Below are 20773 nucleotides of genomic sequence, written 5' to 3' on the forward strand. Positions count from 1 at the left end.
GATGTCCATCAGCTCACTAAATGACCAATGACACCTGTACACCTTGGGCTGTCGCTGGCTTCCCCTTCTGGGTCCCTCCTCAGCCGATGGGCCTTCAGGATGTGCAGCAGCCCCTTGCACGAGGTGCCACCTCCAGCCTACGTTGTCGCTGCTGTGTTCTATGGTGTCTGACCGCCTCGGCTGCCAGAAGCAATACAGATCAGTCTCCACAGGATTGACACCAGAAAACAGTTAGAACTGGAAGGAATTGGAGAAGGAGAGAGACCGGCAGTCAGTTCAGGCTTTCATCCCGGGACCGTCAAATCCCCCAAGCCCCCTTTTGTGAGGGCCACGAAGAATCCAGCACAAGTTTCAAGGATACAAACAAATGACATTAATTTACAATAAACATGTACACACACACACACACACACACACGCACGCACGCAGCAGCAGCAGCAGCAGCAGCAGCAGCAGCAACCTCGCTTGCAGCTTACTCCTCCCTGCTGGTTCCAAACTGGCCAGCTTTATTTATACAGGGAGTCTGCTAATGATTTCTCCGCCCCCCCCTCATTGGGGAAGCTCATACTCCCACAGGATTGTGGGATTGACATTAGTCCCCAGCCAATGGTAAGCAGGCAGGTTATAACATCCCTCCCCCGCAAAGTCCAAAGAATCCACCGAAGACCCTGGTGAAGGAGGGCGTCGGACTCGTTTTGCCACAGGCTGGACACCATTTGCACGAGGCCCTAGATCGGGCGGCGTGTAACGAGACGGAGACCGGCGCTTCTGTGATGAATGGCGTAACGGTTGTACATCCACGGCCCGTGGGCCCGAGGATTCCCCCTCTGATGCATCCTGTGTTTCCATCTCGGAGTCAGAGTCTGCTGCCTCTGTCATCTCAGCGTCTCTATCTCCACACGGTTCTGTAACGACCTGCGCAGGCTTTGAGTGAGGCACTAGAGGAAGATTGTGAGGTCTACTTTCCATTTGTCTCTGCGGCTGTAGAAATGAGCTCCGGGGGCAGGGAATCTTTGGAAGGGATAGTCTTCTGGACCGAACGTGGTCTACATGTTTGCGCTAGAGACAACCCTGGGCTTGCACCTGGTAAGATATAGGGCCCGTTTGGCGAAAGATTATGCCAGGGACCCACTGGGCACCATCAGCAAAATTGCGAACGAACACTGGGTCACCGGGCGCAAGCTGCCGAAACGGCCGATGCCGAGAAAAACCCTGTCCCTGCCGTTTTTGTGTGCGGCGTACTTTTGCGCCAATGTCCGGGAAAACCATACTAAGGTAGGTGCGAAGTCTCCGGCCCATTAGGAGTTCTGCGGGAGCTACCCCAGTCACCGCATGGGGGGGTGGTCCTATACGAAAACAAAAAGCGAGTCAGTCTCGTGTCCATTGACCCGGAAGACTGCTTCTTTAGGCCTCGTTTGAATGTCTGCACTGCGCGCTCTGCCAACCCATTTGAAGCCGGGTGGTAAGGGGCAGTGCAGATATGGCGTATGCCGTTCATCTTCATGAACCTCGCAAACTCCTCACTGGTGAATGGAGTGCCGTTATCCGTGACCAGCACCTCGGGGAGGCCATGCGTACTAAAAGACAAACGCATCTTCTCAATTGTTGTGCAGGACGTTGTGCCAAGCATCTTATGCACCTCTAGCCATTTAGACTGGGCGTCGATTAATAGAAGGAACATGGATCCTTGAAAAGGGCCGGCGAAATCCACATGCATGCGCGCCCAAGGCCGCCCTGGCCATTCCCAGTGATGTAGAGGCGCGGCCAGCGGAAGCTTCTGATGCTCCTGACAAATGGAGCAGTTTTGGGCCACCTCCTCAATGTCGGCATCGAGGCCTGGCCACCCAACATAACTTCGGGCCAACATTTTCATTTTGGTCACACCTGGATGCCCATTGTGGAAGTGTCTTAGTATCAGCTCCTGTGGTTTTTCCGGGACAATCACACGCGTCCCCCACAAGAGCGTCCCACGCTGAATTCTGACAGCTTGGAGGAAAATGCCCGCAACTCGCCTGGGAGCTGTCTATGCTGCCCACCATACAGGACTATGTGTCGAACCTTTGACAGGACTGGCTCCGTCTGGGTCTACTCACGGATCTGTGATGCCGTGACAGGCAAGGTGTCCATAAAATTTAGGGTTGCAACCACCTCACCGGTCGTGGGGGTCGAATGGGACCGGTCGATAAAGGCAATCGGCTCAGTGCGTCGGCATTCGCTATCTTCGTTCCTGGTTTGTGCTCCAGAGAATACTCGTATGCAGCGAGCAACAAAGCCCAGCGCTGGATCCGTGCAGAAGCAATGGGCGGTATTGGCTTATCCTCTCTGAAAAGTCCCAGCAGAGGCTTATGATCAGTCACGATAGTGAAGTGGCGGCCATACACGTACTGGTGGAAACGTTTCACCGCAAAGACCACTGCCAAGCCCTCCTTCTCGATCTGCGCGTACTTTTTTTCTGCTGCAGTCAATGTGCGGGAGGCGAAAGCTATCGGTCGCTCGGCCCCGTTCTCCATCTTGTGGCACAGGACAGCCCCAATATCATACGGGGATGCATCACGTGTGACGAGTAAAGGCTTTCCAGGATCATAGTGGGTTAGTAACCCAGACGACGACAATTGTTGCTTTACCCGCCGGAAAGCGGTTTCTTGCAGCAGACCCCAAACCCAGGCGTGATTTTTCTTTAGCAGAAGGTGCAAAGGGGCCAGCGTAGTTGCCAGATTGGGGAGGAACTTCCCATAATAGTTTACGAAACCGAGAAAAGAACGAAGATGCGAAGTCCCAGTCAGAGCGGGAGCCTGTTGAATCGCCTCTGCGACGGGGTGCAAACCTTCGCGGTCCACCCGATAACCCAGGTAGACTACTTCCTTTGCCTGAAAGACGCACTTTGTGCGACGTAAATGGACTCCAGCCTCTGAAAAGCATCTAAGGACAGCCTCCAGATTTTCCAAATGTTCCTGCTCTGACGTCCCTGTGATCAAAACGTCATCTAAGTAGACAGCAACACGCGGTAAACCTTTCAAAATGCCCTCCATGACGCGTTGAAAAATAATGCAGGCAGAGGATACTCCAAAGTGCAAACGTGTATATTCATACAGGCCCCAGTGTGTATTAATCGTTACATATGGTCGGGAAGCAGGGTCCAGCTCCAACTGTAGGTAGGCGTGACTCATATCTAATTTTGTGAACGCGGGGCCACCTGCAAGCTTCGCGTAGAGATCCTCTATGCGAGGCATTGGATATCGGTCGAGTCGGGAAGCCGCATTCACTAAGTTTATAGTCGCCACACAAGCGAACTGGCTTCATTACAGATACAATTGGTGCTGCCCAGTCAACGAAACGGACGGGCCTGATAATACCCAAAGTTTCCAAACGAGTGAGCTCCCCTTCCACCTTCTCGAGCAAGGCGTAAGGCACCGGGCCCGCCCGGAAATAGCGCGGCGTGGCTCCTGGTTCGACTTGGATACGGGCTACGGCCCCTTTTATTTTCCCCAAACCGGGCTGGAATACATCTGGGTATCGTCCTAGCACCTCAGTCAACCCTCCAGAAACTGGTTGGAGGATGTGCTGCCACTGCAAGCGCAAATGGCGCAACCAGTCCCAACCCAACAGGCTGTGCCCATGGCCGCGCACCACGATAAGTGGGAAACGCCCCTCCTGGCATCCATAAACAACAGGGGTCATCGTAGTTCCTGCAATGTCCAATGGTTCCCCCGTGTAGGTGGCCAACCTGGCCTGTGTGTCGGTTAATGTAAGGGTCTGTATACCCTGCTTGATGCGGTCGAATGTCCTCTGGGCGATCACGGAGACCGCTGCGCCAGTGTCCAACTCCATCTCAAGCGGGTGACCATTGACCCGTACTGTCACCTTAATAGGGGCCACACGGGGAGCTGCCACACAATGCAGCTGCAGGCAATCGTCCTCCGTCTCTACGTCCTCAGGAGTAGTCGCCGCAGGTTCATCCACATGGAAGGTACAGCCCCTGGGCTGGTCCCAGTTTCGGTCGGAACGACGGCGCCTCTGGCGCCCCCAGGACCGGCATCCGTGACGGGGTCGGCGCCTACAAGTCTGACACAGACATGGCTTCTCATCCATTGGTTCTGGAGAAGGCTCCCTTCGGTGAGGAATGTCCGACGGCCACTGGCATTGATCCGGACGTCGCCTCGCCCAAGGTACCGCAAGAGTGCAGGGCGACGATTTCTGACGGAAGGGGTTGCGCCCCAAGGCATGCACTTCCATTCCCTGTAGCTCCTGCACTCCTCGTTCTGTGCTCTCTCGGGACAATACTATTTGAATGGCCTGTTGAAAAGTCAATGTTGGCTCAGCTAACAACTTTCTCTGGATGGCCGCATTGTTAATACCGCAAACTAAATGGTCGCGTAACATTTCTGACACGGTCTCACCATAGTCACAGTACTCCACAATCCTGCGTAGCCTGGATAGAAAGTCGGCAAGGGATTCTCCTGGGGTCCTCTCAGCGGTATTAAACCGGTAACGTTGGACTATCGTGGACGGGGTTGGGTTAAAATGCTGCCCCACTAAATTCACAAGTTCATCAAACGTTTTGGTGTCCGGCACAGCAGGGTACGTAAGGCTCCTAATCAACCCCAAACATATGCGGGCCACAAATATATTATATATATATATATATATATATATATATATATTATTATATATTTCCACACACAGCAGCAGCAGCAACCCTGCTTGCTGCTTACTCCTTCCTGGTGGTTCTAAACTGGCTAGCTTTATTTATACAGGGAGTCTGCAAATGATTCTCCGCCCCCCCTCATTGGGGAAGCTCATACTCCCACAGGATTGTGGGATTGTCATTAGGCCCCAGCAGGCAGGTTAGAAACAACCCCCCCCACCCCCCCGCAAAACCCTTACTATGACTGTCTGGCCTTCTCTCAAAGAGCTATCTAGTGAGCCGTTGTTCTGACAAACCTCACCCCTGGCCACATCAGTAGCTCCCAGATCCTAGACGCCTGCCGGAAACATTAGGAAGGACCTGCTCAGATATCCCGAGCTCATTCACACACTTACACTTTGGTCTCAAAGGGTCCTCAATGGTGAATCCCTGCTCTTTAATGTTTGATTGTTGGCAGCTGCCTCTATGGTGTTGATGCTCCTCGAGTCTAGGCACACTGATCAAGTATCAATGTTTGCTGGATATACAATGCACTGATCATCCTCTAAGAAATGGCACATGTGCCTTTGAGGAGGCATTTGAGAGTTCAGGAGTGTGAGGTTCTCTCACAACTAACAAGGTTAATTCCTCATTTGAAATAGCCTTCAGCTGTGGATTTAGAGGCTGGCCACAATCAAAGGGAGAGAAATTGATTTTCAGGATAGAAGCTGCAGCAGGGCTCTGTCCTGGAAGTATCTGGTAGGACAGGCAGGCTGCAGCTGTGGTTGCCCCTGTTATGGGTCTCCACAATATTTAAAGGTGGCTTGAATGCTTCACAGACGCAAAGCCCTTCGCCCAACCCTCCCCCCCCACCCCCAATCTGGAATACTTCAACTCCCGGACCAAGCCCAACCCCTCTGAAGGGTCCCCCTCCCACCCCGCTCACTGGGGCAACCGCTCCACTGCCCTTGAGCTGCATGCCAGAAAATGAAAATGTCTACTCGTCTCCTCACGTCCCCTCAGCAGTCATTGTGCCAGGTTCCCGTTTTTGAAAAGGAGTACTCAATGATGCCTGTGTGACTTCCTGCTGGAGGCCGTTGCATTCAACTTTATTCTCGTTAATGAGATTGAAATGAATGCAAATGCGGGTTAATGATATTCTCGCTATTTGGGTCACCTTCAGGAGCAGACTGGGTGAATTGCAAAATGGTTTGCGCCTGTCGCAAATCTCGATTTTGCTCTCTCCCGCTATTCACCTGACGCACCCAGGTCTGGGTCATGCGCAATGCTGTCGCTGAATTGCACCCAGTGTATCCCTCTCTGATGCTGACCTCCCTTGAAATGTCCATTGCAAATAGAGAGGGTGTATATGAAATGTCAGTGAGACATTCCTGAATTCCAGGAGCCTCTTATTTTCATAAAAAACAGGGCCACAGCAAACGTAATGTATCGCAAGTGTACTGGTTCTGAATATTACAGTGACTTCTGAATTGTATTATAGAACTCAGGGTGAATGAAAGCCTGGCCAAGCCTCCAACATTGTAACTCTACAGTAAAGCAGTTGCTGCCTGATGCATGACGGCTTCTGGGTACCAAACATTGCATTATCAGTCCTTATGAATAATTTATTTTTAAAAACTTGGACAAAGTCACTGACAAACAATGGCCAGGATCTTCTGATCAAAATAGCAGCAAATCCTGAGACGTCTACCCCTATTGAGGATTGCAGTGGCATTGGACATTCGGGGAGCTGATTTATACTTGGAACATGGAACCTCCGGTTTACTGGAAGGGTGGTACAGTGGCACAGTGGTTAGCACTGCTGCCTCACAGCACCAGGGACCTGGGTTCAATTCCGGCCGGGTTTCCTCCGGGTGCTCTGGTTTCCTCCCACAGACCAAAAATGTGCAGGTTCGGTGGATTAGCCATGCTAAATTGCCCCTTCGTGTCCAAAAGATTAGGTATGGTTCCTAGGTTATGGGCCTAGGTAGGGTGCACTTTCAAAATGGCCTTCTTCTGCACTATAGTGATTCAAAGATCCTAAATTGCCCCTTAGTGTCCAAAAAAAAAGGTTAGGTGGGATTATGAGGATAGGATGGGGGCATGGGCCTCGGTAAGGTGCTCTTTTAGAAGGTTGGTATAGACTCTGTGGACTGAATGGTCCCCTTCTGAAATGTAGGGATTCTATGATTCTATCAGAAATGGCTTCATGGGAATCTTCAGGAACATGTAAATGTATACCTGCTAATGAAAGCAAAAAACTACGGATGCTGGAAATCTGAAATAAAAACAGAAAATGCTGGATAAACTCAGCAGGTTTGGAAGCACCTGTGGAGAGAAACAGTGTTCTGTCGAAGGATCATTTAGATCCGAAACGTTGTGCCGGATTCTCTGTTTTAGAGACTAAGTTCTTCATTGGAGATGAATTGCACCAGTTTGTCATGTGAAAATACCTTTAAGAAATGGGTGTTTAACTGCAGCTATCCAGCTCTGAAAACGAAACTAAAACACACCCTGCAGCAAACAGCCTAAAACAAAAGTAAAAAGCTGACAGACAGCCCAGCACCACCCACACTCTGACATCACTGATAAACACCAATTTCTTAAAGGTACATTTCTTAAACACCCATTTCTTCAAGGTACTCTCACATGACAGGTTTTACGATCCCCTTGCAGTCGTAAAGTGGGATGTAATTCATATTCCACCGCACGCAAATTTATGCATGGAGTGGTATACGAGGGATTCCCAGATAATCCCATCTTGAGCAGATGGACCGATAATGAGGTCCCGCGGCCGGCCAAACCTCCCCACACCGCAAATTGGCCCCAATTCCCTGCCCCCACCGTAAATCACGATTTTCTCACGATTCCCGGATATCGCATCCCGGCATCCAGGGTTGGGGAATCACGCCTGCTAACTCTGTGCAATGTTCTTGTCAGATGGCCTAATTCATCACAAGAACACTTGTAGCTAAAGCTATAAACGATTTATTAACATTAATTGTGAGTAAAATATATACAAAACAACAGATGAATAACAGTAAAATAATGCACAAACAGCCTCTCTCTTTAGCTTCCTCCGGCCAGTCTGATATCAGCTGACGTTAACATTCATTTATATACTAGTGGTCAGTCGATGAATTACAGCACAACCATGATGGCCGAGATTCTTCGAAATCCCGAGCAAGTGTTGAGGCCGGCGTCAAAATCGGCGTGCGTGACGTCAACGGGCCTCCAGGCCCGGTCATTCACCCCTTCCCCGGGGGCTAGAGGGGCGCCGGAGTACTGGGCGATGCTCCGGTGCCGAAAGCCGGCCCTATACGGGCGGCGGGGGTCCGCACATTTGCACCATGGCCGTCTCCGCGCTGGCCCCCGGGCAATAATAGCAGAGCCCTACAGGGGCCCGGCACGGAGGGCCCCCCCAGAGTCGGCTCCCCCCGCGCCCCCACCAGGATGGCCCCCACAGCCAGAACGTCGACGTCCTGCCGGGTAGAACCACACGCAAATGACGGCGGTGGGACTCGGTGGGCACTCGGCCCATCGAGAGCACAGAATAGCCACGGGGGCTGCTTTCAACGCCGCCCGAACAGCGCCGCGGCGACCGCGCCGGCGCGATTGCCGCAGATTCTCCGTTCGCCGGAGAATCGGCGGCCCGGCGTCGAAGCAGCGTGGCTTGATTTGCGCGCCCCCCTTGCCGATTCTCCGACCCGCCGCGGGATCGGAGAATCCCAGCCTCGGTTTCTCTCCACCAATGCTGCCAGGCCTGCTGAGTTTATCCAGCATTTTTTGTTTGCTTGCCTTGCACCTGCACTGTTTTATACTGATTTATGTAAAGCTATTCCTTGTATAATAATAATAATAATAATTGCTTATTGTCACAAGTAGGCTTCAATGAAGTTACTGTGAAAAGCCCCTAGTCGCCACATTCCGGCACCTGTTCGGGGAGGCCAGTACTGGAATTGAACCGTGCTGCTGCCTTGTTCTGCATTACAAGCCAGCTGTTTAGCCCACTGTGTATGTTTAAAACCTGTCCAGTTTGCAGCTCCAAGTAAGTAAGGTGGAATATCAAAGCATTCCAGCATCCATGGCAACTCCAACATTCCTCATCCCGTCCTCCTTCTCCACACCCCTGACATTCATCCCTCGTGGCAATGCAGACATAGACACTGCTCATCTGCCCCCTGCACTACAGATGGTGCTCAACACCACAGTATCCCTTAGAATGCTCACCGTCGCAACAATGCTAACCCCTCTGACAATTTCACCCCCTTGCCCCTCACACCCCAACACTACTCAGCAACACACACAAAAATGAAATAGGGGCGTGGTTTTGCTGAAATTACACTTTTGTTGCTGGTTCCAAGCTTGAACCTGGACAGGAAGATCCAAAGTCTCCAGTGTAAAAAGGTACCGACACAGTTTTAAACAGGATCAGCTGGCGTGCACTCACTCTCTGCCACTGACTGGAAGATTAGGGTCAATACTTTATTTGTACCCTTGAACATTAGACTGAATGACTATTGAAAGACAAAATTGTAATTTCCAAAAATTGCTGTCAAAATTACTTGTTAATTTAGAAACAATACGTCATTTTTCTTTTGAAGTGCATTTTCATGACTTCAGAAGCAAGTAGTGCTTGCATAACAACATACAAAATCACACATCCTTAAATAACTAATTTCCTTTTTTTTGCAATTTCTTGCAGACATTCTTGATGTTGACTGAGAAGCTAAATGGATTCAAAGGTAAACGGGAATTGAAAGCTGAAAATCTAAAGAATGAAAAGAAAGACTTACAAGATTGGTTGATTGATGGCCAGGTAATTTTATGTGCTGGACCTATATACATGTAGCCATGCCACTTTCCACAGTGCTCAGTAGATGGCATCATTACATGAATGATGTTTGCTCGTAAGATTATAGCTTAGTCATATCCTGAAACAATTGTTTCAACTAAATAAAGAAAGACATTTTTTACTACTCCAGTAATATCATTCATGAATGTAGCTTTCTAAAGACTTACTATGAATGTAGCTTTCTGAGGAAATTGTAAATGAGAGTTGCAGGGTGAAATGTAATGCATTGCACTAAATTTAGAGTCTGCAAAGCAAATGGGCATGTAGTTAATTTGCACTGTGGTGAGTTGCTGGTTTTTGCTGACCTCACGAAGGCAGAAAATTACATTGCCATACATAGGTATGGAGACAGTGGTTACAGTGCTACTTGCTCAGCAACATGAGCAGAACATTCAGTCTAAAAGGCAGAAAGAGGAAGCACACTAGGTGTATCCATAGCTGCAACAGTTCAAGAAGGCAGCTCATCACCACCTTCTCAAAAGCAATCAGGTAGGGACAACAAATGCAGGCCCAGACAGTGACACTCACATTGCATGGAAAAATAAAAAAGGAAGCTCTCTGTAGAAGTCACGATTCAGAAAAAGTCTATCGGGGGCCCAGTCCGACATTACAATGAGCCATGAGCAATGCCTCAGGAGATTTTGTTTCACAAAGGAGATAGTGGTGGAGTTGTGCACCTTCTTCACGATGTCTCTGAGCCTCAAACCAGCACGAGGAGGGCCCTGACAATGTCTGTGAAGATCATCAACCCCCATACATTCTATACAACAAGATTCTGCCATCTGGGAACAGATGACATCAGCAAAGTGTTTCAGTTTGCTGTGCACAGAAGCATCCAAAAGCTTTCATAGTCATTGTATAGAAGAAGGGACTTGCCATCTTCTCCACGAACAATGAAGATCAAGATGAAATGACATGTGTGTTTGCCAGGATAATGGCTTCCCAATGGTGCAGGGCGCTATCAACTGCACGCACATGACTCGGCGGCTGCCATCCCTCCCATAATGTTCTTTCTAAGGGTTATAGAGGTAGCTCAGTCTGAAGATAGACTGTATCCTTGCTTGCCTTGATACTGCTACACTGTGCTATCCATAGCTGGTGGAAGGCTGCTGACTTTCACTGGGGGAGTCTGTAGATGGCCTTGCAGGAGTCCCTTGTGCAGCTCTGTGCCGTCAGGGTCTACCTTCAGACTGTCCTACCTCTATAACCCTTAGAAAGAACATTATAGGTTCATCCTCCAGTGTTGGCAACACTCCCATGGAATAACACCAAATCTGTGTTGGAGCACAGGTTGCTCAACTGCTGTGAGATACTGCTTACCTAGTTGATTACTCAGAACCACAGCCATGATGGCAGATATCTGTGCCTGGATGGTGGCAATCTAAGTCTACATGTTAGCAACCAGGGATCTCAAGAGCAAGGTTTACGTTTCCTTTGGACTAATTGGACTAAAGAGGCCTCCTCCACCTGTGCTTGCACTGGAAGCTGAGACAGCTGCCAGCAGATATTCCACCATGGTCAGTCCATTAGTGCTGCCATGGTAGGTCTTACTATTTCCACAATGCAAAGGCAGGGCTACTAGCTCTGTGCAATGCCCAGTGCCACAGTGGAGCCAGACTTTTCCCATGCTGCTGGCCAGTGACTGTAAGCTATCTGACAAGCTTACCAATGCACCACGCATCTTGGTATGCATGCTCATCAATGTTTTCCCGTAGTCTGCCTCAACGGGGTCCTCACCTGAATCTACTGCAGTGGCACGGTTGTACAGAGGTTAGCAATGTTGCTTCACAGCGCTGCGGTCCCAGGTTCGATTCCTGCTTGGGTCACTGTCTGTGCGGAGTCTGCATGTTCTCCCCGTGTCTGCATGGGTTTCCTCCGAGTGCTGCAGTTTCCTCCCAGAAGTTCCGAAAGCTGTTAGGTGAATTGGGCATTCTGAATTCTCCCTCAGTGTACCCGAACAAGTGCCGTAGTGTGGCGACTAGGGTATTTTCACGGTAACTTCATTGCAGAGTTAATGTAAGCCTGCTTGTGACAATAATAAAGATTATTATTACACCCCTGCATCTTTGTCCTCCAGTAGGTTAACATACAGGCTTTCTATCATCCTGTACTGGTTGCAGCCCATTCATACCTGGTGACTCATCACATGCAAAATACGACTCTAGACTCAAAAGTAACCTCTAAGTTCTGTGCAGTCCCAGTATGTAAGCTGAGTGGCTGCGAGTTTAAGGTCAAATGACAATGCTTCTTCCCCAGGCATCTGCGCTTCATAGAATCATAGAATTTACAGTGCAGAAGGAGGCCATTCGGCCCATCGAGTCTGCACCGGCCCTTGGAAAGAGCACCCTATCCAAGCCCACACATCCACCTTATCCCCGCAACCCAGTAACCTCACCAAACCCTTTTGGACACTAAGGGCAATTTGACATGGCCAATCCACCTAACCCGCACATCTTTGGACTGTTGGAAGGAACCGGTGCACCCGGCGGAAACCCACACAGACACGGGGACAATGTGCAAACTCCGCACAGCCAATGACCCAAGCCGGAAATCGAACCTGGGACCCTGGAGCTGCAAAGCAACTGTGCTAACCACTATGCTTCCTCTTGCCCTTCACCTGATTCTACAGTCGCTGACCAGGCAGCAATTCTAGACTGTTTGAAAGCACAAAAGATTAAGGGGAGGGGAGGAAGAAATGGAGCAATGGAGGAAAGCTACATGTCCACATGCACTCCCTTGGTAATTTTCATTTCAAGGCGAGGGTGAGGAGTGAGTGGCGAAGATGCATAAGACACAACTTACAATCTTCATGGATGGCCTTGGCAGCACCTGCAGCCAGTGCCTCTGTGGCATCGGTGCCTATTATCCTGTCCAGTACTTTGCAGAGAGCACTGAGGGGATGGATGAAAGTTGGTGCTTTCGGTCCTCCCCCTATTCTGAATGATATTTGATGCGACCATCAATTCACTCGAGACGGGAATAGAAGTAAACTGTGGCTTTAATCAACTTAGAACAGTGCCTGCCTGCGACTGATCCAATACTGAGAACCACCTACTGGTCGACTGCTCTTTATACCTCCCTTCAAGGGGAGGAGCCATCGGCGGAGCTCATACAGGCCCCAACATGTTCCCCTATGGATAATGCCATACAATGGCCCATAGGAGGAGTCCACAAAAGCAACAGCATAGCACAGATACAAAGATAAGGGCAACAGCACAGATACAAATACAATGGTTGATTATTGGCATAATACATTCACCACATTCACCCCCTGTTAAAAAAATGAAGTCCGGCAGGGGTGACGGGCTCATAAGTTCAGCCAGTCCGGCGCACGGATTGTGCGCTGTGATCGCCGAAGCTCTGGCGTTGTTGCTGGCCCGGGTGTCAAGCTCGTCCATGCTGGCATCGGCAGTGAGGGCACCGGTGCGGGTACAGACATGGAGTCTGGGAGCGTCTCTTCTGGAGCTTCATTCCTGTGGACCGGTGAAGAGGGGATGGCAGGCGGGAGGGAGCGCCATATAGAGGCGGGGGCGCTGGTCATGGTAGGTTGGGCAGGATATGGTGGGGGGGGGGGTGGTTGTGGTGGTGGTGGAACCGGCGGGCGCCAGGTCCCGGAGGGAGATCGTATCCTGTCGGCCATCGGGGTGTTCGAGATAAGCATACTGGGGGTTGGAGTGTAGGAGCTGGACCCCCTCTACCAGAGGATCGGACTTATGGCTCCTGACGTGTTTTCTGAGCAGGACTGGCCCCGGTGTCTTCAGCCAGGACGGAAGCGAGGCCCCTGAGGTGGATCTCCAAGGGAAAACAAATAGGCGGTCATGAGGGGGTCTCGTTTGTGGCCGTGCAAAGGAGGGACCTAATAAAGTGGAGCGCATCGGGGAGGACCTGCTGCCAGTGAGAAACTGGGAGATTCCTGGACCGCAGGGTCAGTAGGACAGTCTTCCAGACCGTCACGTCCCCTCTCCACCTGCCCGTTTCCCCTGGGGTTATAACTGGTAGTCCCGCTTGAGGCGATGCCCTTACTGAGCAGGTACTGACGCAGTTCGTCGCTCATGAACGACTAGCCCCGGTCACTGTGGAAATAATTGGGGAAACCAGACAGGGTGAAGACACTATGTAGGGCTTTAATGACGGTGGACGTGGTCATGTCGGGGCAAGAGAATGCAAAGGGGAAGCGGGAGAACTCATTAATAATGTTGAGGAAATAAGTATTGCGGTTATTGGAGGGGAGGGGCCCTTTGAAATCGATACTGAGGCGTTCAAAGGGCCAGGATGCCTTCACCAGATGGGCCTTATCTAGTCGATAGAAGTGCGGTTTACACCCCGCACAGATCTGGCAGTCCCTGGCCATAGCTCTGACTTTCTCGGTGGAGTAGGGCAGGTTGCGGGCCTTGATGTAGTAGATAAGCCGGGTGACCCCCGGGTGGCCGAGGTCATCGTGGATAGCCCGTAGTCGGTCAGCTTGCGCGCTGGTGCATATGCCGCGGGACAGGGCATCGAGGGGCTCGTTGAGCTTCCCAGGACGATATACTATATCGTAGTTATAGGTGGAGAGTTCGATCCTCCACCTCAAGATCTTATCGTTCTTGATTTTGCCCCGCTGCGTATTATCGAACATGAAGGCTACCGATCGTTGGTCGGTGACGAGGGTAAACCTCCTACCAGCGAGGTAGTGCCTCCAGTGTCGTACGGCTTCCACGGTGGCTTGGGCCTCTTTTTCGACTGAGGAGTGCCGAATTTCGGAGGTGGTGAGGGTGCGGGAAAAAACCGCTACCGGTCCGCCTGCTTGATTGAGGGTAGTGGCAAGAGCGACCTCTGATGCATCGCTCGCCACCTGGATGGGGAAGTTCTCGTCCACCGCGCGTATCGCGGCTTTGGCGATGTCCGCCTTGATGCAGCTGAAAGCCTGGCGGGCCTCAGTCACCAATGGGAAGATGGTGTCCTTGATTAGTGGGCGGACTTTGTCCACATAGTTGGGGACCCACTGGGCATAATATGAAAAGAACCCGAGGCACCTCTTCAGGGCCTTGGGGCAGTGGGGGAGGGGGAGTTGCAGGAGGGGGCGCATACGGTCAGGGTCGGTTCCTAGAACCCTGTTTTCCACGACGTAGCCGAGGATGGCTAGTCTGGTTGTGCGGAAAACGCATTTCTCCTTGTTGTACGTGAGGTTTAGGGTTTGGGCAGTTTGGAGAAATCTGTGGAGGTTGGCGTCGTGGTCTTTCTGATCATGGCCGCAGATGGTGACATTGTCCAAGTATGGAAATGTGGCCCGCAGCCCGTTCCGGTCCACCATTCGGTCCATTGTTCTTTGGAACACTGAAACCCCGTTCGTGAAGCCAAAGGGGACCCGGAGAAAGTGGAAAAGGCGGTTGTCTGCCTCAAAAGCCGTGTAGTGGCGGTCCTCCGGGCGGATTGGGAGCTGGTGGTATGCAGACTTCAGATCCACCGTGGAGAACACCCGGAAGTGTGCGATCTGGTTTACCATGTCTGCAATCCGGGGAAGGGGGTACGCATCGAGTTGTGTGTACCGGTTTATGGTTTGGCTGTAATCTACAACCATCTGGTTCTTTTCCCCGGTCTTGACGACCACCACCTGAGCTCTCCAGGGGCTATTGCTGGCCTCGATGACTCCCTCCCGCAAGAGTCGCTGGACCTCGGACCTGATAAAAGTCCTGTCCTGTATTCTATACCGTCTGCTTCTGGTGGCGACTGCTTTGCAGTCGGCGGTGAGGTTTGCGAAGAGTGGGGGAGGGTCGACTTTTAGGGTCGCGAGGCTGCATATGGTGAGTGGGGGTAGGGGCCCCCTGAACTTCAGGGTTAGGCACCTGAGGTGGCATTGGAAATCTAGTCCCAATAGGAGAGGAGCACAGAGGTCTGGGAGCACATATAATTTAAAATTGGCGTACTCGGCGCCCATATTGCTCGGGTTGCGATAGTGCACCCTCGGATTTGCACCGAGTGAGACCCAGAGGCGAAGGAGATGGTTTGGTGCACCGGGAAAATTGGGAGCGAGCAGCATCTTACCATGTCCGGGTGAATGAAGCTCTCTGTGCTCCCGGAGTCGAAAAGGCAAGGCGTCTCGTGCCCGTTTACCCAGACGGTCATCATGGAGCTCCGGAGGTGCATGGGTCGCGACTGGTCCAGGGTGACCGCGCTGAGTTGCGGGTCGCCTGCGTGGTCGGAGGTGCTGGGACGGTTCCGTGATGGCTGCCCTTGTTGATCGTACGAGTCGAGCGCCGTAGCAGATGGCGACCAAGATGGCGGCCCCCATTGGTCGAGCATGGCAGGCGGTGAAGAAGATGGCGTCCAAGATGGCAGCCCCCATGGGTCGCACGTGGCCGGCAGCGTGGGGGAGGATGGCCAAGACGGCGGCCCCTGTGAGTCGCACGTGCTGTGAGGGCTGGAAGATGGCTGCCCCCACAGATAGCACGAGGCTGAGGACGCGTCTACAGGGGGCGGAGTTGGCAGACACGCTGCCACACTGCGGGGTCTGCGGGTCTGTGAGACTGAGGATCGGGCCTGTGAGTTAGAGTTCTTGGAACTGGCCAGGCAAACTTTGGCGAAATGTCCTTTTCTCCCGCAGCTGCTGCAGTTCACGTTACGGGCCGGGCAGTGCTGCCGGAGTGGGACTGGCCGCAGAAATAGCAGGGTAGCCCCCCATGGTGGGCGGGTGGCCGCGCGGCACAAGCCTGGGGTAGTCTTTGGTCGGGGATCCACGAGGGGGTCGCGTGGTCAGCCGGGAACGCGTTAAGGTTCGGGAACGCTACTTCCAGAGAGGAGCCTAACTTTACCGTCTGATCCAGGTCCAGGGCCCCCTTTTCAAGTAGGCGCTGTCTAACATAATTGGACCGGACTCCCGCCACGTAGACGTCTCGGACAGCGAGTTCCATATGTTGAGTGGCCGTAACGGCCTGGTAGTTGCAGCTGCGTGCAAGGGCTTTGGGGTCGCATAGGTAGTCTCTAGTGATTCCCCGGGGCACTGGCGGCGAGTGGTGAGGATGTGTCGCGCGTAGACCTCGTTCACGGGCCGTACATAGAGGCGCTCGAGCATCGCGAGAGGGTCTGCGTAGGAGGAGGCCTCGTCGAGTCGAACAGAGATTCGATGGCTCACCCATGCTTGGAGGAGGCTCAGCTTCTGTTTGTCGGTGACGGAAGGCGTGGAGGAGGCTGCGAGATATGCCTTGAAGCAGCGGAGCCAGTGCGAAAAAATTTATTCCGCCTCCGAGGCCTGCGGATCGAGTTCCAGTCGGTCAGGTTTGAGGGATTGAACCCAGCTCGCCTCTTGGCCAAATCCGCTCCCAGGTCCTGAAAAATGCGCAACTCACAGTTCTCCCACTTGCTGCTCCATTCTTTCTTGGCCCACCGCAAAACGTGTTCCTTGTCCATGAAACGGTGAAAACTACCATGGCCCTCGACGGTTTGTTCGTTCTGGGCTTCCTCGCGAGGGCTCTGTGCGCTCTGTCTAATTCCAGGGGCAAGGGAACGCCCCAGCCCCCATCGACTTCTCCAACATGGGGCAGCACGGTGGCGCAGTGGGTTAGCCCTGCTGCCTCACGGCACCAAGGTCCCAGGTTCGATCCCGGCTCTGGGTCACTGTCCGTTTGGAGTTTGCACATTCTCCCCGTGTTGCGTGGGTTTCACCCCCACAACCCAAAGATGTGTAGGTTAGGTGGATTGGCCACGCTAAATTGCCCCTTAATTGGAAAAAATTAATTGGGTACACTAAATTTATTATAAAAAAATAAATAAATAAAACTTCTCCAACGTGTCCGTCACATAGGCCCTCGCATCCGATCCCTCACTGCCTTCAAGGAGGCCAACAATTCTGAGATTCTGCCTCCTGGACCTATTCTCCAGGTCCTCCAGCTTCTCCTGCATTCTTTTCTGATGGTCATTCATCATCCCCACCTTGCTTTCCAGCACGGTTATATACTCCTCGTACTGGGACAACTTTTGTTCGACCTCCTGGATTGCTCTCCCGTGGGTTTCCTGATTCTGAACCACTTGATCAATCGAAACCTTAATTGGGTCCAGCGTGTCCTTCAGCTTGGCGAAGCAATCCTCGAAAAACTTCACCAGCTGCTCCGTCGACCACTGTGCCGTCTCTCCGCAGCCCTTGCCCTCCACCATGCTGTCCTGTGTTACCAGCTCTGCTTGCGTTTCCCTTATAGGACTTTGTCGTCTCACACGGCCACTTCTGGTCCAATTCTCCATTCACCGGAGGGGGATTTCTCCTTACTGTCTCACTCTTCACTGCTTTATCCCATAAAATAAAATAAAAAACGGGGGGAAAAGTCCAAAAACCCGTTACAGGCGGGAGCTATCAAATGTGTGACCTACCCCTCCATGGCCGCCACCGGAAGTCCCCGTCCTGAACTTTTATAATATTTATTCCATGCCTTTAGCCCATTTTAGTCCTTTGCACGTGTTTATTCTTTTTGTATCTTTTCAAGACAATTACTAAAATAACCTTAAAGATAAAAGGAAATTACTGAGGATGCTGGAATCTGAAACGACAACAGAAGATACTGGACAATCTCAGCAGGTCTGACAGCATCTGTGGAAAGAGAAGGGAGCTAACGTTTCGAGTCTGGATGACTTTTTGTCAAAGCTAAAGAGAACTGGATATAGGGTCAGATTTATACTGTTGTTGGGGGGTGGGGGTTGGAGCGGTGGGGCTGGATAGGGAGCCAGCAATAGGTGGAGATTGACGGAGATGTCATGGACAGAAAGACAAAAGGAATATAAATGGGGTAAATGGCCCATGTCCCAAGGGGACTTTCACTAAGGGGGCTTGGGCCATCTGTTCCCTCTTTGACACACTGCCATTCAGACATTCTAATCTCTTTATGTGCCACCATTAATACCATTCTTAGCCTTAATTACTAATCAATTAAGGGAGGAGAGATGCTGTGGTGAGAGAGTACAGTTGGTTGGGGTTAAGAGCAATATGACTAGGTGGGGACTCAATTGATCTAAGGGAGAGTTGGCAGTGAAAGAGACCGGGTTAGAGAGGTCTGGGGGCAGGGTCAGGTGCACTTGCTGGGGAGTACTGGGATGTTGGGGAAGGGTAGATGGAGGGGGTGAAATTGAAAAAGTGGTGTAGTTGCTGAATGTGAAACTGGATTGCAGGTAAGTTTGTTCCTGGGGAAAAACTCCTCCTTTCGTATTCACATCAGTATCGTACTCATTTTATGCATCTGGCCCTTCTTGCACCCTTTATCTTTTCAGTTTCCTAAGCCTTGGGAAACTCAGCTAAATAGGTTAAAAAAAGTTAAAATGTAGAAATGGAGGGATGCAGCCTCCTGAAAGCTGTTATCCACCAATGTATTTCTTGAGACCAGAAACTAGACATTGAGACAGGTTGGCATCGGGTTTGAATTTTTTTTTAAAGTTGTGGTTTTCAACCAACCCAAATTTCCTGCAAGTTACAATTACCCTCATTCTGTCCTTTCAACATTTTTTCTCTTAGTGCAAAGCTATCACCGGAAATAAGGGGCGCGATTCTCTGCTCCCGCGACTAAGTGCCCACGCCCTCGTGAACGCCGTCGAGGTTCATGACGGCGCGAAACGGCTCTGATCTCGACCGATTCAGGGCCCGAAAATGGACTAGGATCGGGGCCGCGAGAAACTCAGGGGGGGGCGTGTCGCGAAAGCAGCGTCATCAGCGCGCGCCGGGCATTGGCGCCGCATGTGCGGGTTGGCCGGCGCTAGCCGGCGCCAACCCACGCATGCATGGTTGCCGTCCTCCCCGAGGCCGCCCCGCAAGAAGATGTTGGATGGATCTTGCAGGGCGCGGAGGAAAGGAGGTCCTCTTTCAGAGAGGCGGGCTCGCCGATCGTTGGGCACCGATCGCGGGCCAGACCCCTTTTGAGTCCTACCCCGGTGAAAGAACCCCCCTCGCCCTCCCACAGGCCGCCCCCCCCCCCCCCCCCCCCCCCCCCCCCCCAGCGTTCCCGCATTTTTCCCGCCGGCAGCGATCAGGTGTGGATGGCGCCGGCGGGAAGCCGTCATTTTGGGCAGGCCGCTTGGCCCGTCCGGGCCGGAGAATAGTGGGTGTAGCGGAGAATCGCCATTTTGGGTGTCCCGGGAGATTTTCCGGCCTGTGCTGCGCAGAACTCTACAGGGCCGTTCTCGCCGCTTGGGTGAATCGCGGGAGGGCGTCGGACCGGCGTCGCGGGGAAAAATGGCGTGCCAGGCGATTCTCCCAGAGAATCGCGCCCAAGATATCTAAATAGATTGAAGACCTTAAGACCATAATGTGTAAGGGCCATTCATCCCATCGAGTCTTCTCTGCCATTCTATAAGATCATGATGGATCTGATACAATAATCATCACTCCACTTTCCCATCTTATCTCCATAACACTTGATTCCATTACTGATTAATAATCTGTCTATCTCAGCCTTAATATACTTCACGACCCAACCTCTACAGCCCTCTGCGGTAAAGAATTTCACAGATTTGTTTTAAAGCAGTTGGTTGCTTCAACTTCAACTGCCATTGTGGTTCTCTACTCCACATATCCACTAGCTTGTGGAGCAAGAAAGTTTTTTGGAACTTCTTGTCTCTCTTCAAGTTTGATCAGTTTAATGCCCCCTACGCACAGCCTGCCCATAACCCATTTTCATTTACATTGTTTATATCTCTCAGCATTTTAAAGACATTGAACCAAGCCCTGTTTCAGTTTTCTATTCACAAATGAAGAAAAGTCCAGTAGTTCCTTCACAATGTCAGAGTAATCCTGCATTTTCTTATGTAAAGAGTGCCACATCTCATTTCTAGTATTGGATCATAAAATTCTCCATCTGTCATGCAAGAATGTTGTGTTGCTTATTATACCGATATATTAATGCTGATCATTTTTGTTACTTTATTGCAGAAAGAATATTTGGACAGCTCCAATCAGCTTAAAGACACCCTCAGGCACATTGAGACTATACAGGAAATATTTTTACAGAAGCAAACCTTAAGAACTAGGCTATCGAAAGAGATTGAAAAATACAAAAATAACATTGCGGAACTACAGTAAGAAATTATCAAGCACTCATTGATTATTTCAGAATTGTAATGCTATCTAATTTTTCATATTGTCAATGTCCAAAAGGAAGCTTGTGTTAATTCTTAATTCCCAATTAAGTTGCAGTGAAAGGAAAGTACTCTTAATTTCTAATCAATACATTAAGTTTAAATTAAGCCGGCACACTAAATCATGAATAGTCACTCAAAACTGTATAATTCCATAGATTATTTACCGATAAAATATATATAACAGAGCCTATACCTATTTTCAA

The 20773-nt window shown here is 51.1% G+C and overlaps 1 protein-coding gene across 4 annotated transcripts in view; it reads left to right on the top strand.

The window, feature by feature from the left end:
* Nucleotides 1-20773, top strand: part of ccdc178 (coiled-coil domain containing 178) — a 564802-nt gene that overhangs the window by 153831 nt on the left and 390198 nt on the right. For all 4 annotated transcript variants that reach the window (XM_072467843.1, XM_072467841.1, XM_072467840.1 and 1 more), the window contains 2 exons: nucleotides 9330-9443; nucleotides 20362-20507. In XM_072467843.1, the coding sequence (XP_072323944.1) occupies nucleotides 9330-9443; nucleotides 20362-20507 (260 nt within the window). The remainder of the gene's footprint in view (nucleotides 1-9329; nucleotides 9444-20361; nucleotides 20508-20773) is intronic.

Source organism: Scyliorhinus torazame, chromosome 11 (assembly GCF_047496885.1).
Source record: "Scyliorhinus torazame isolate Kashiwa2021f chromosome 11, sScyTor2.1, whole genome shotgun sequence".
NCBI lineage: Eukaryota > Metazoa > Chordata > Chondrichthyes > Carcharhiniformes > Scyliorhinidae > Scyliorhinus > Scyliorhinus torazame.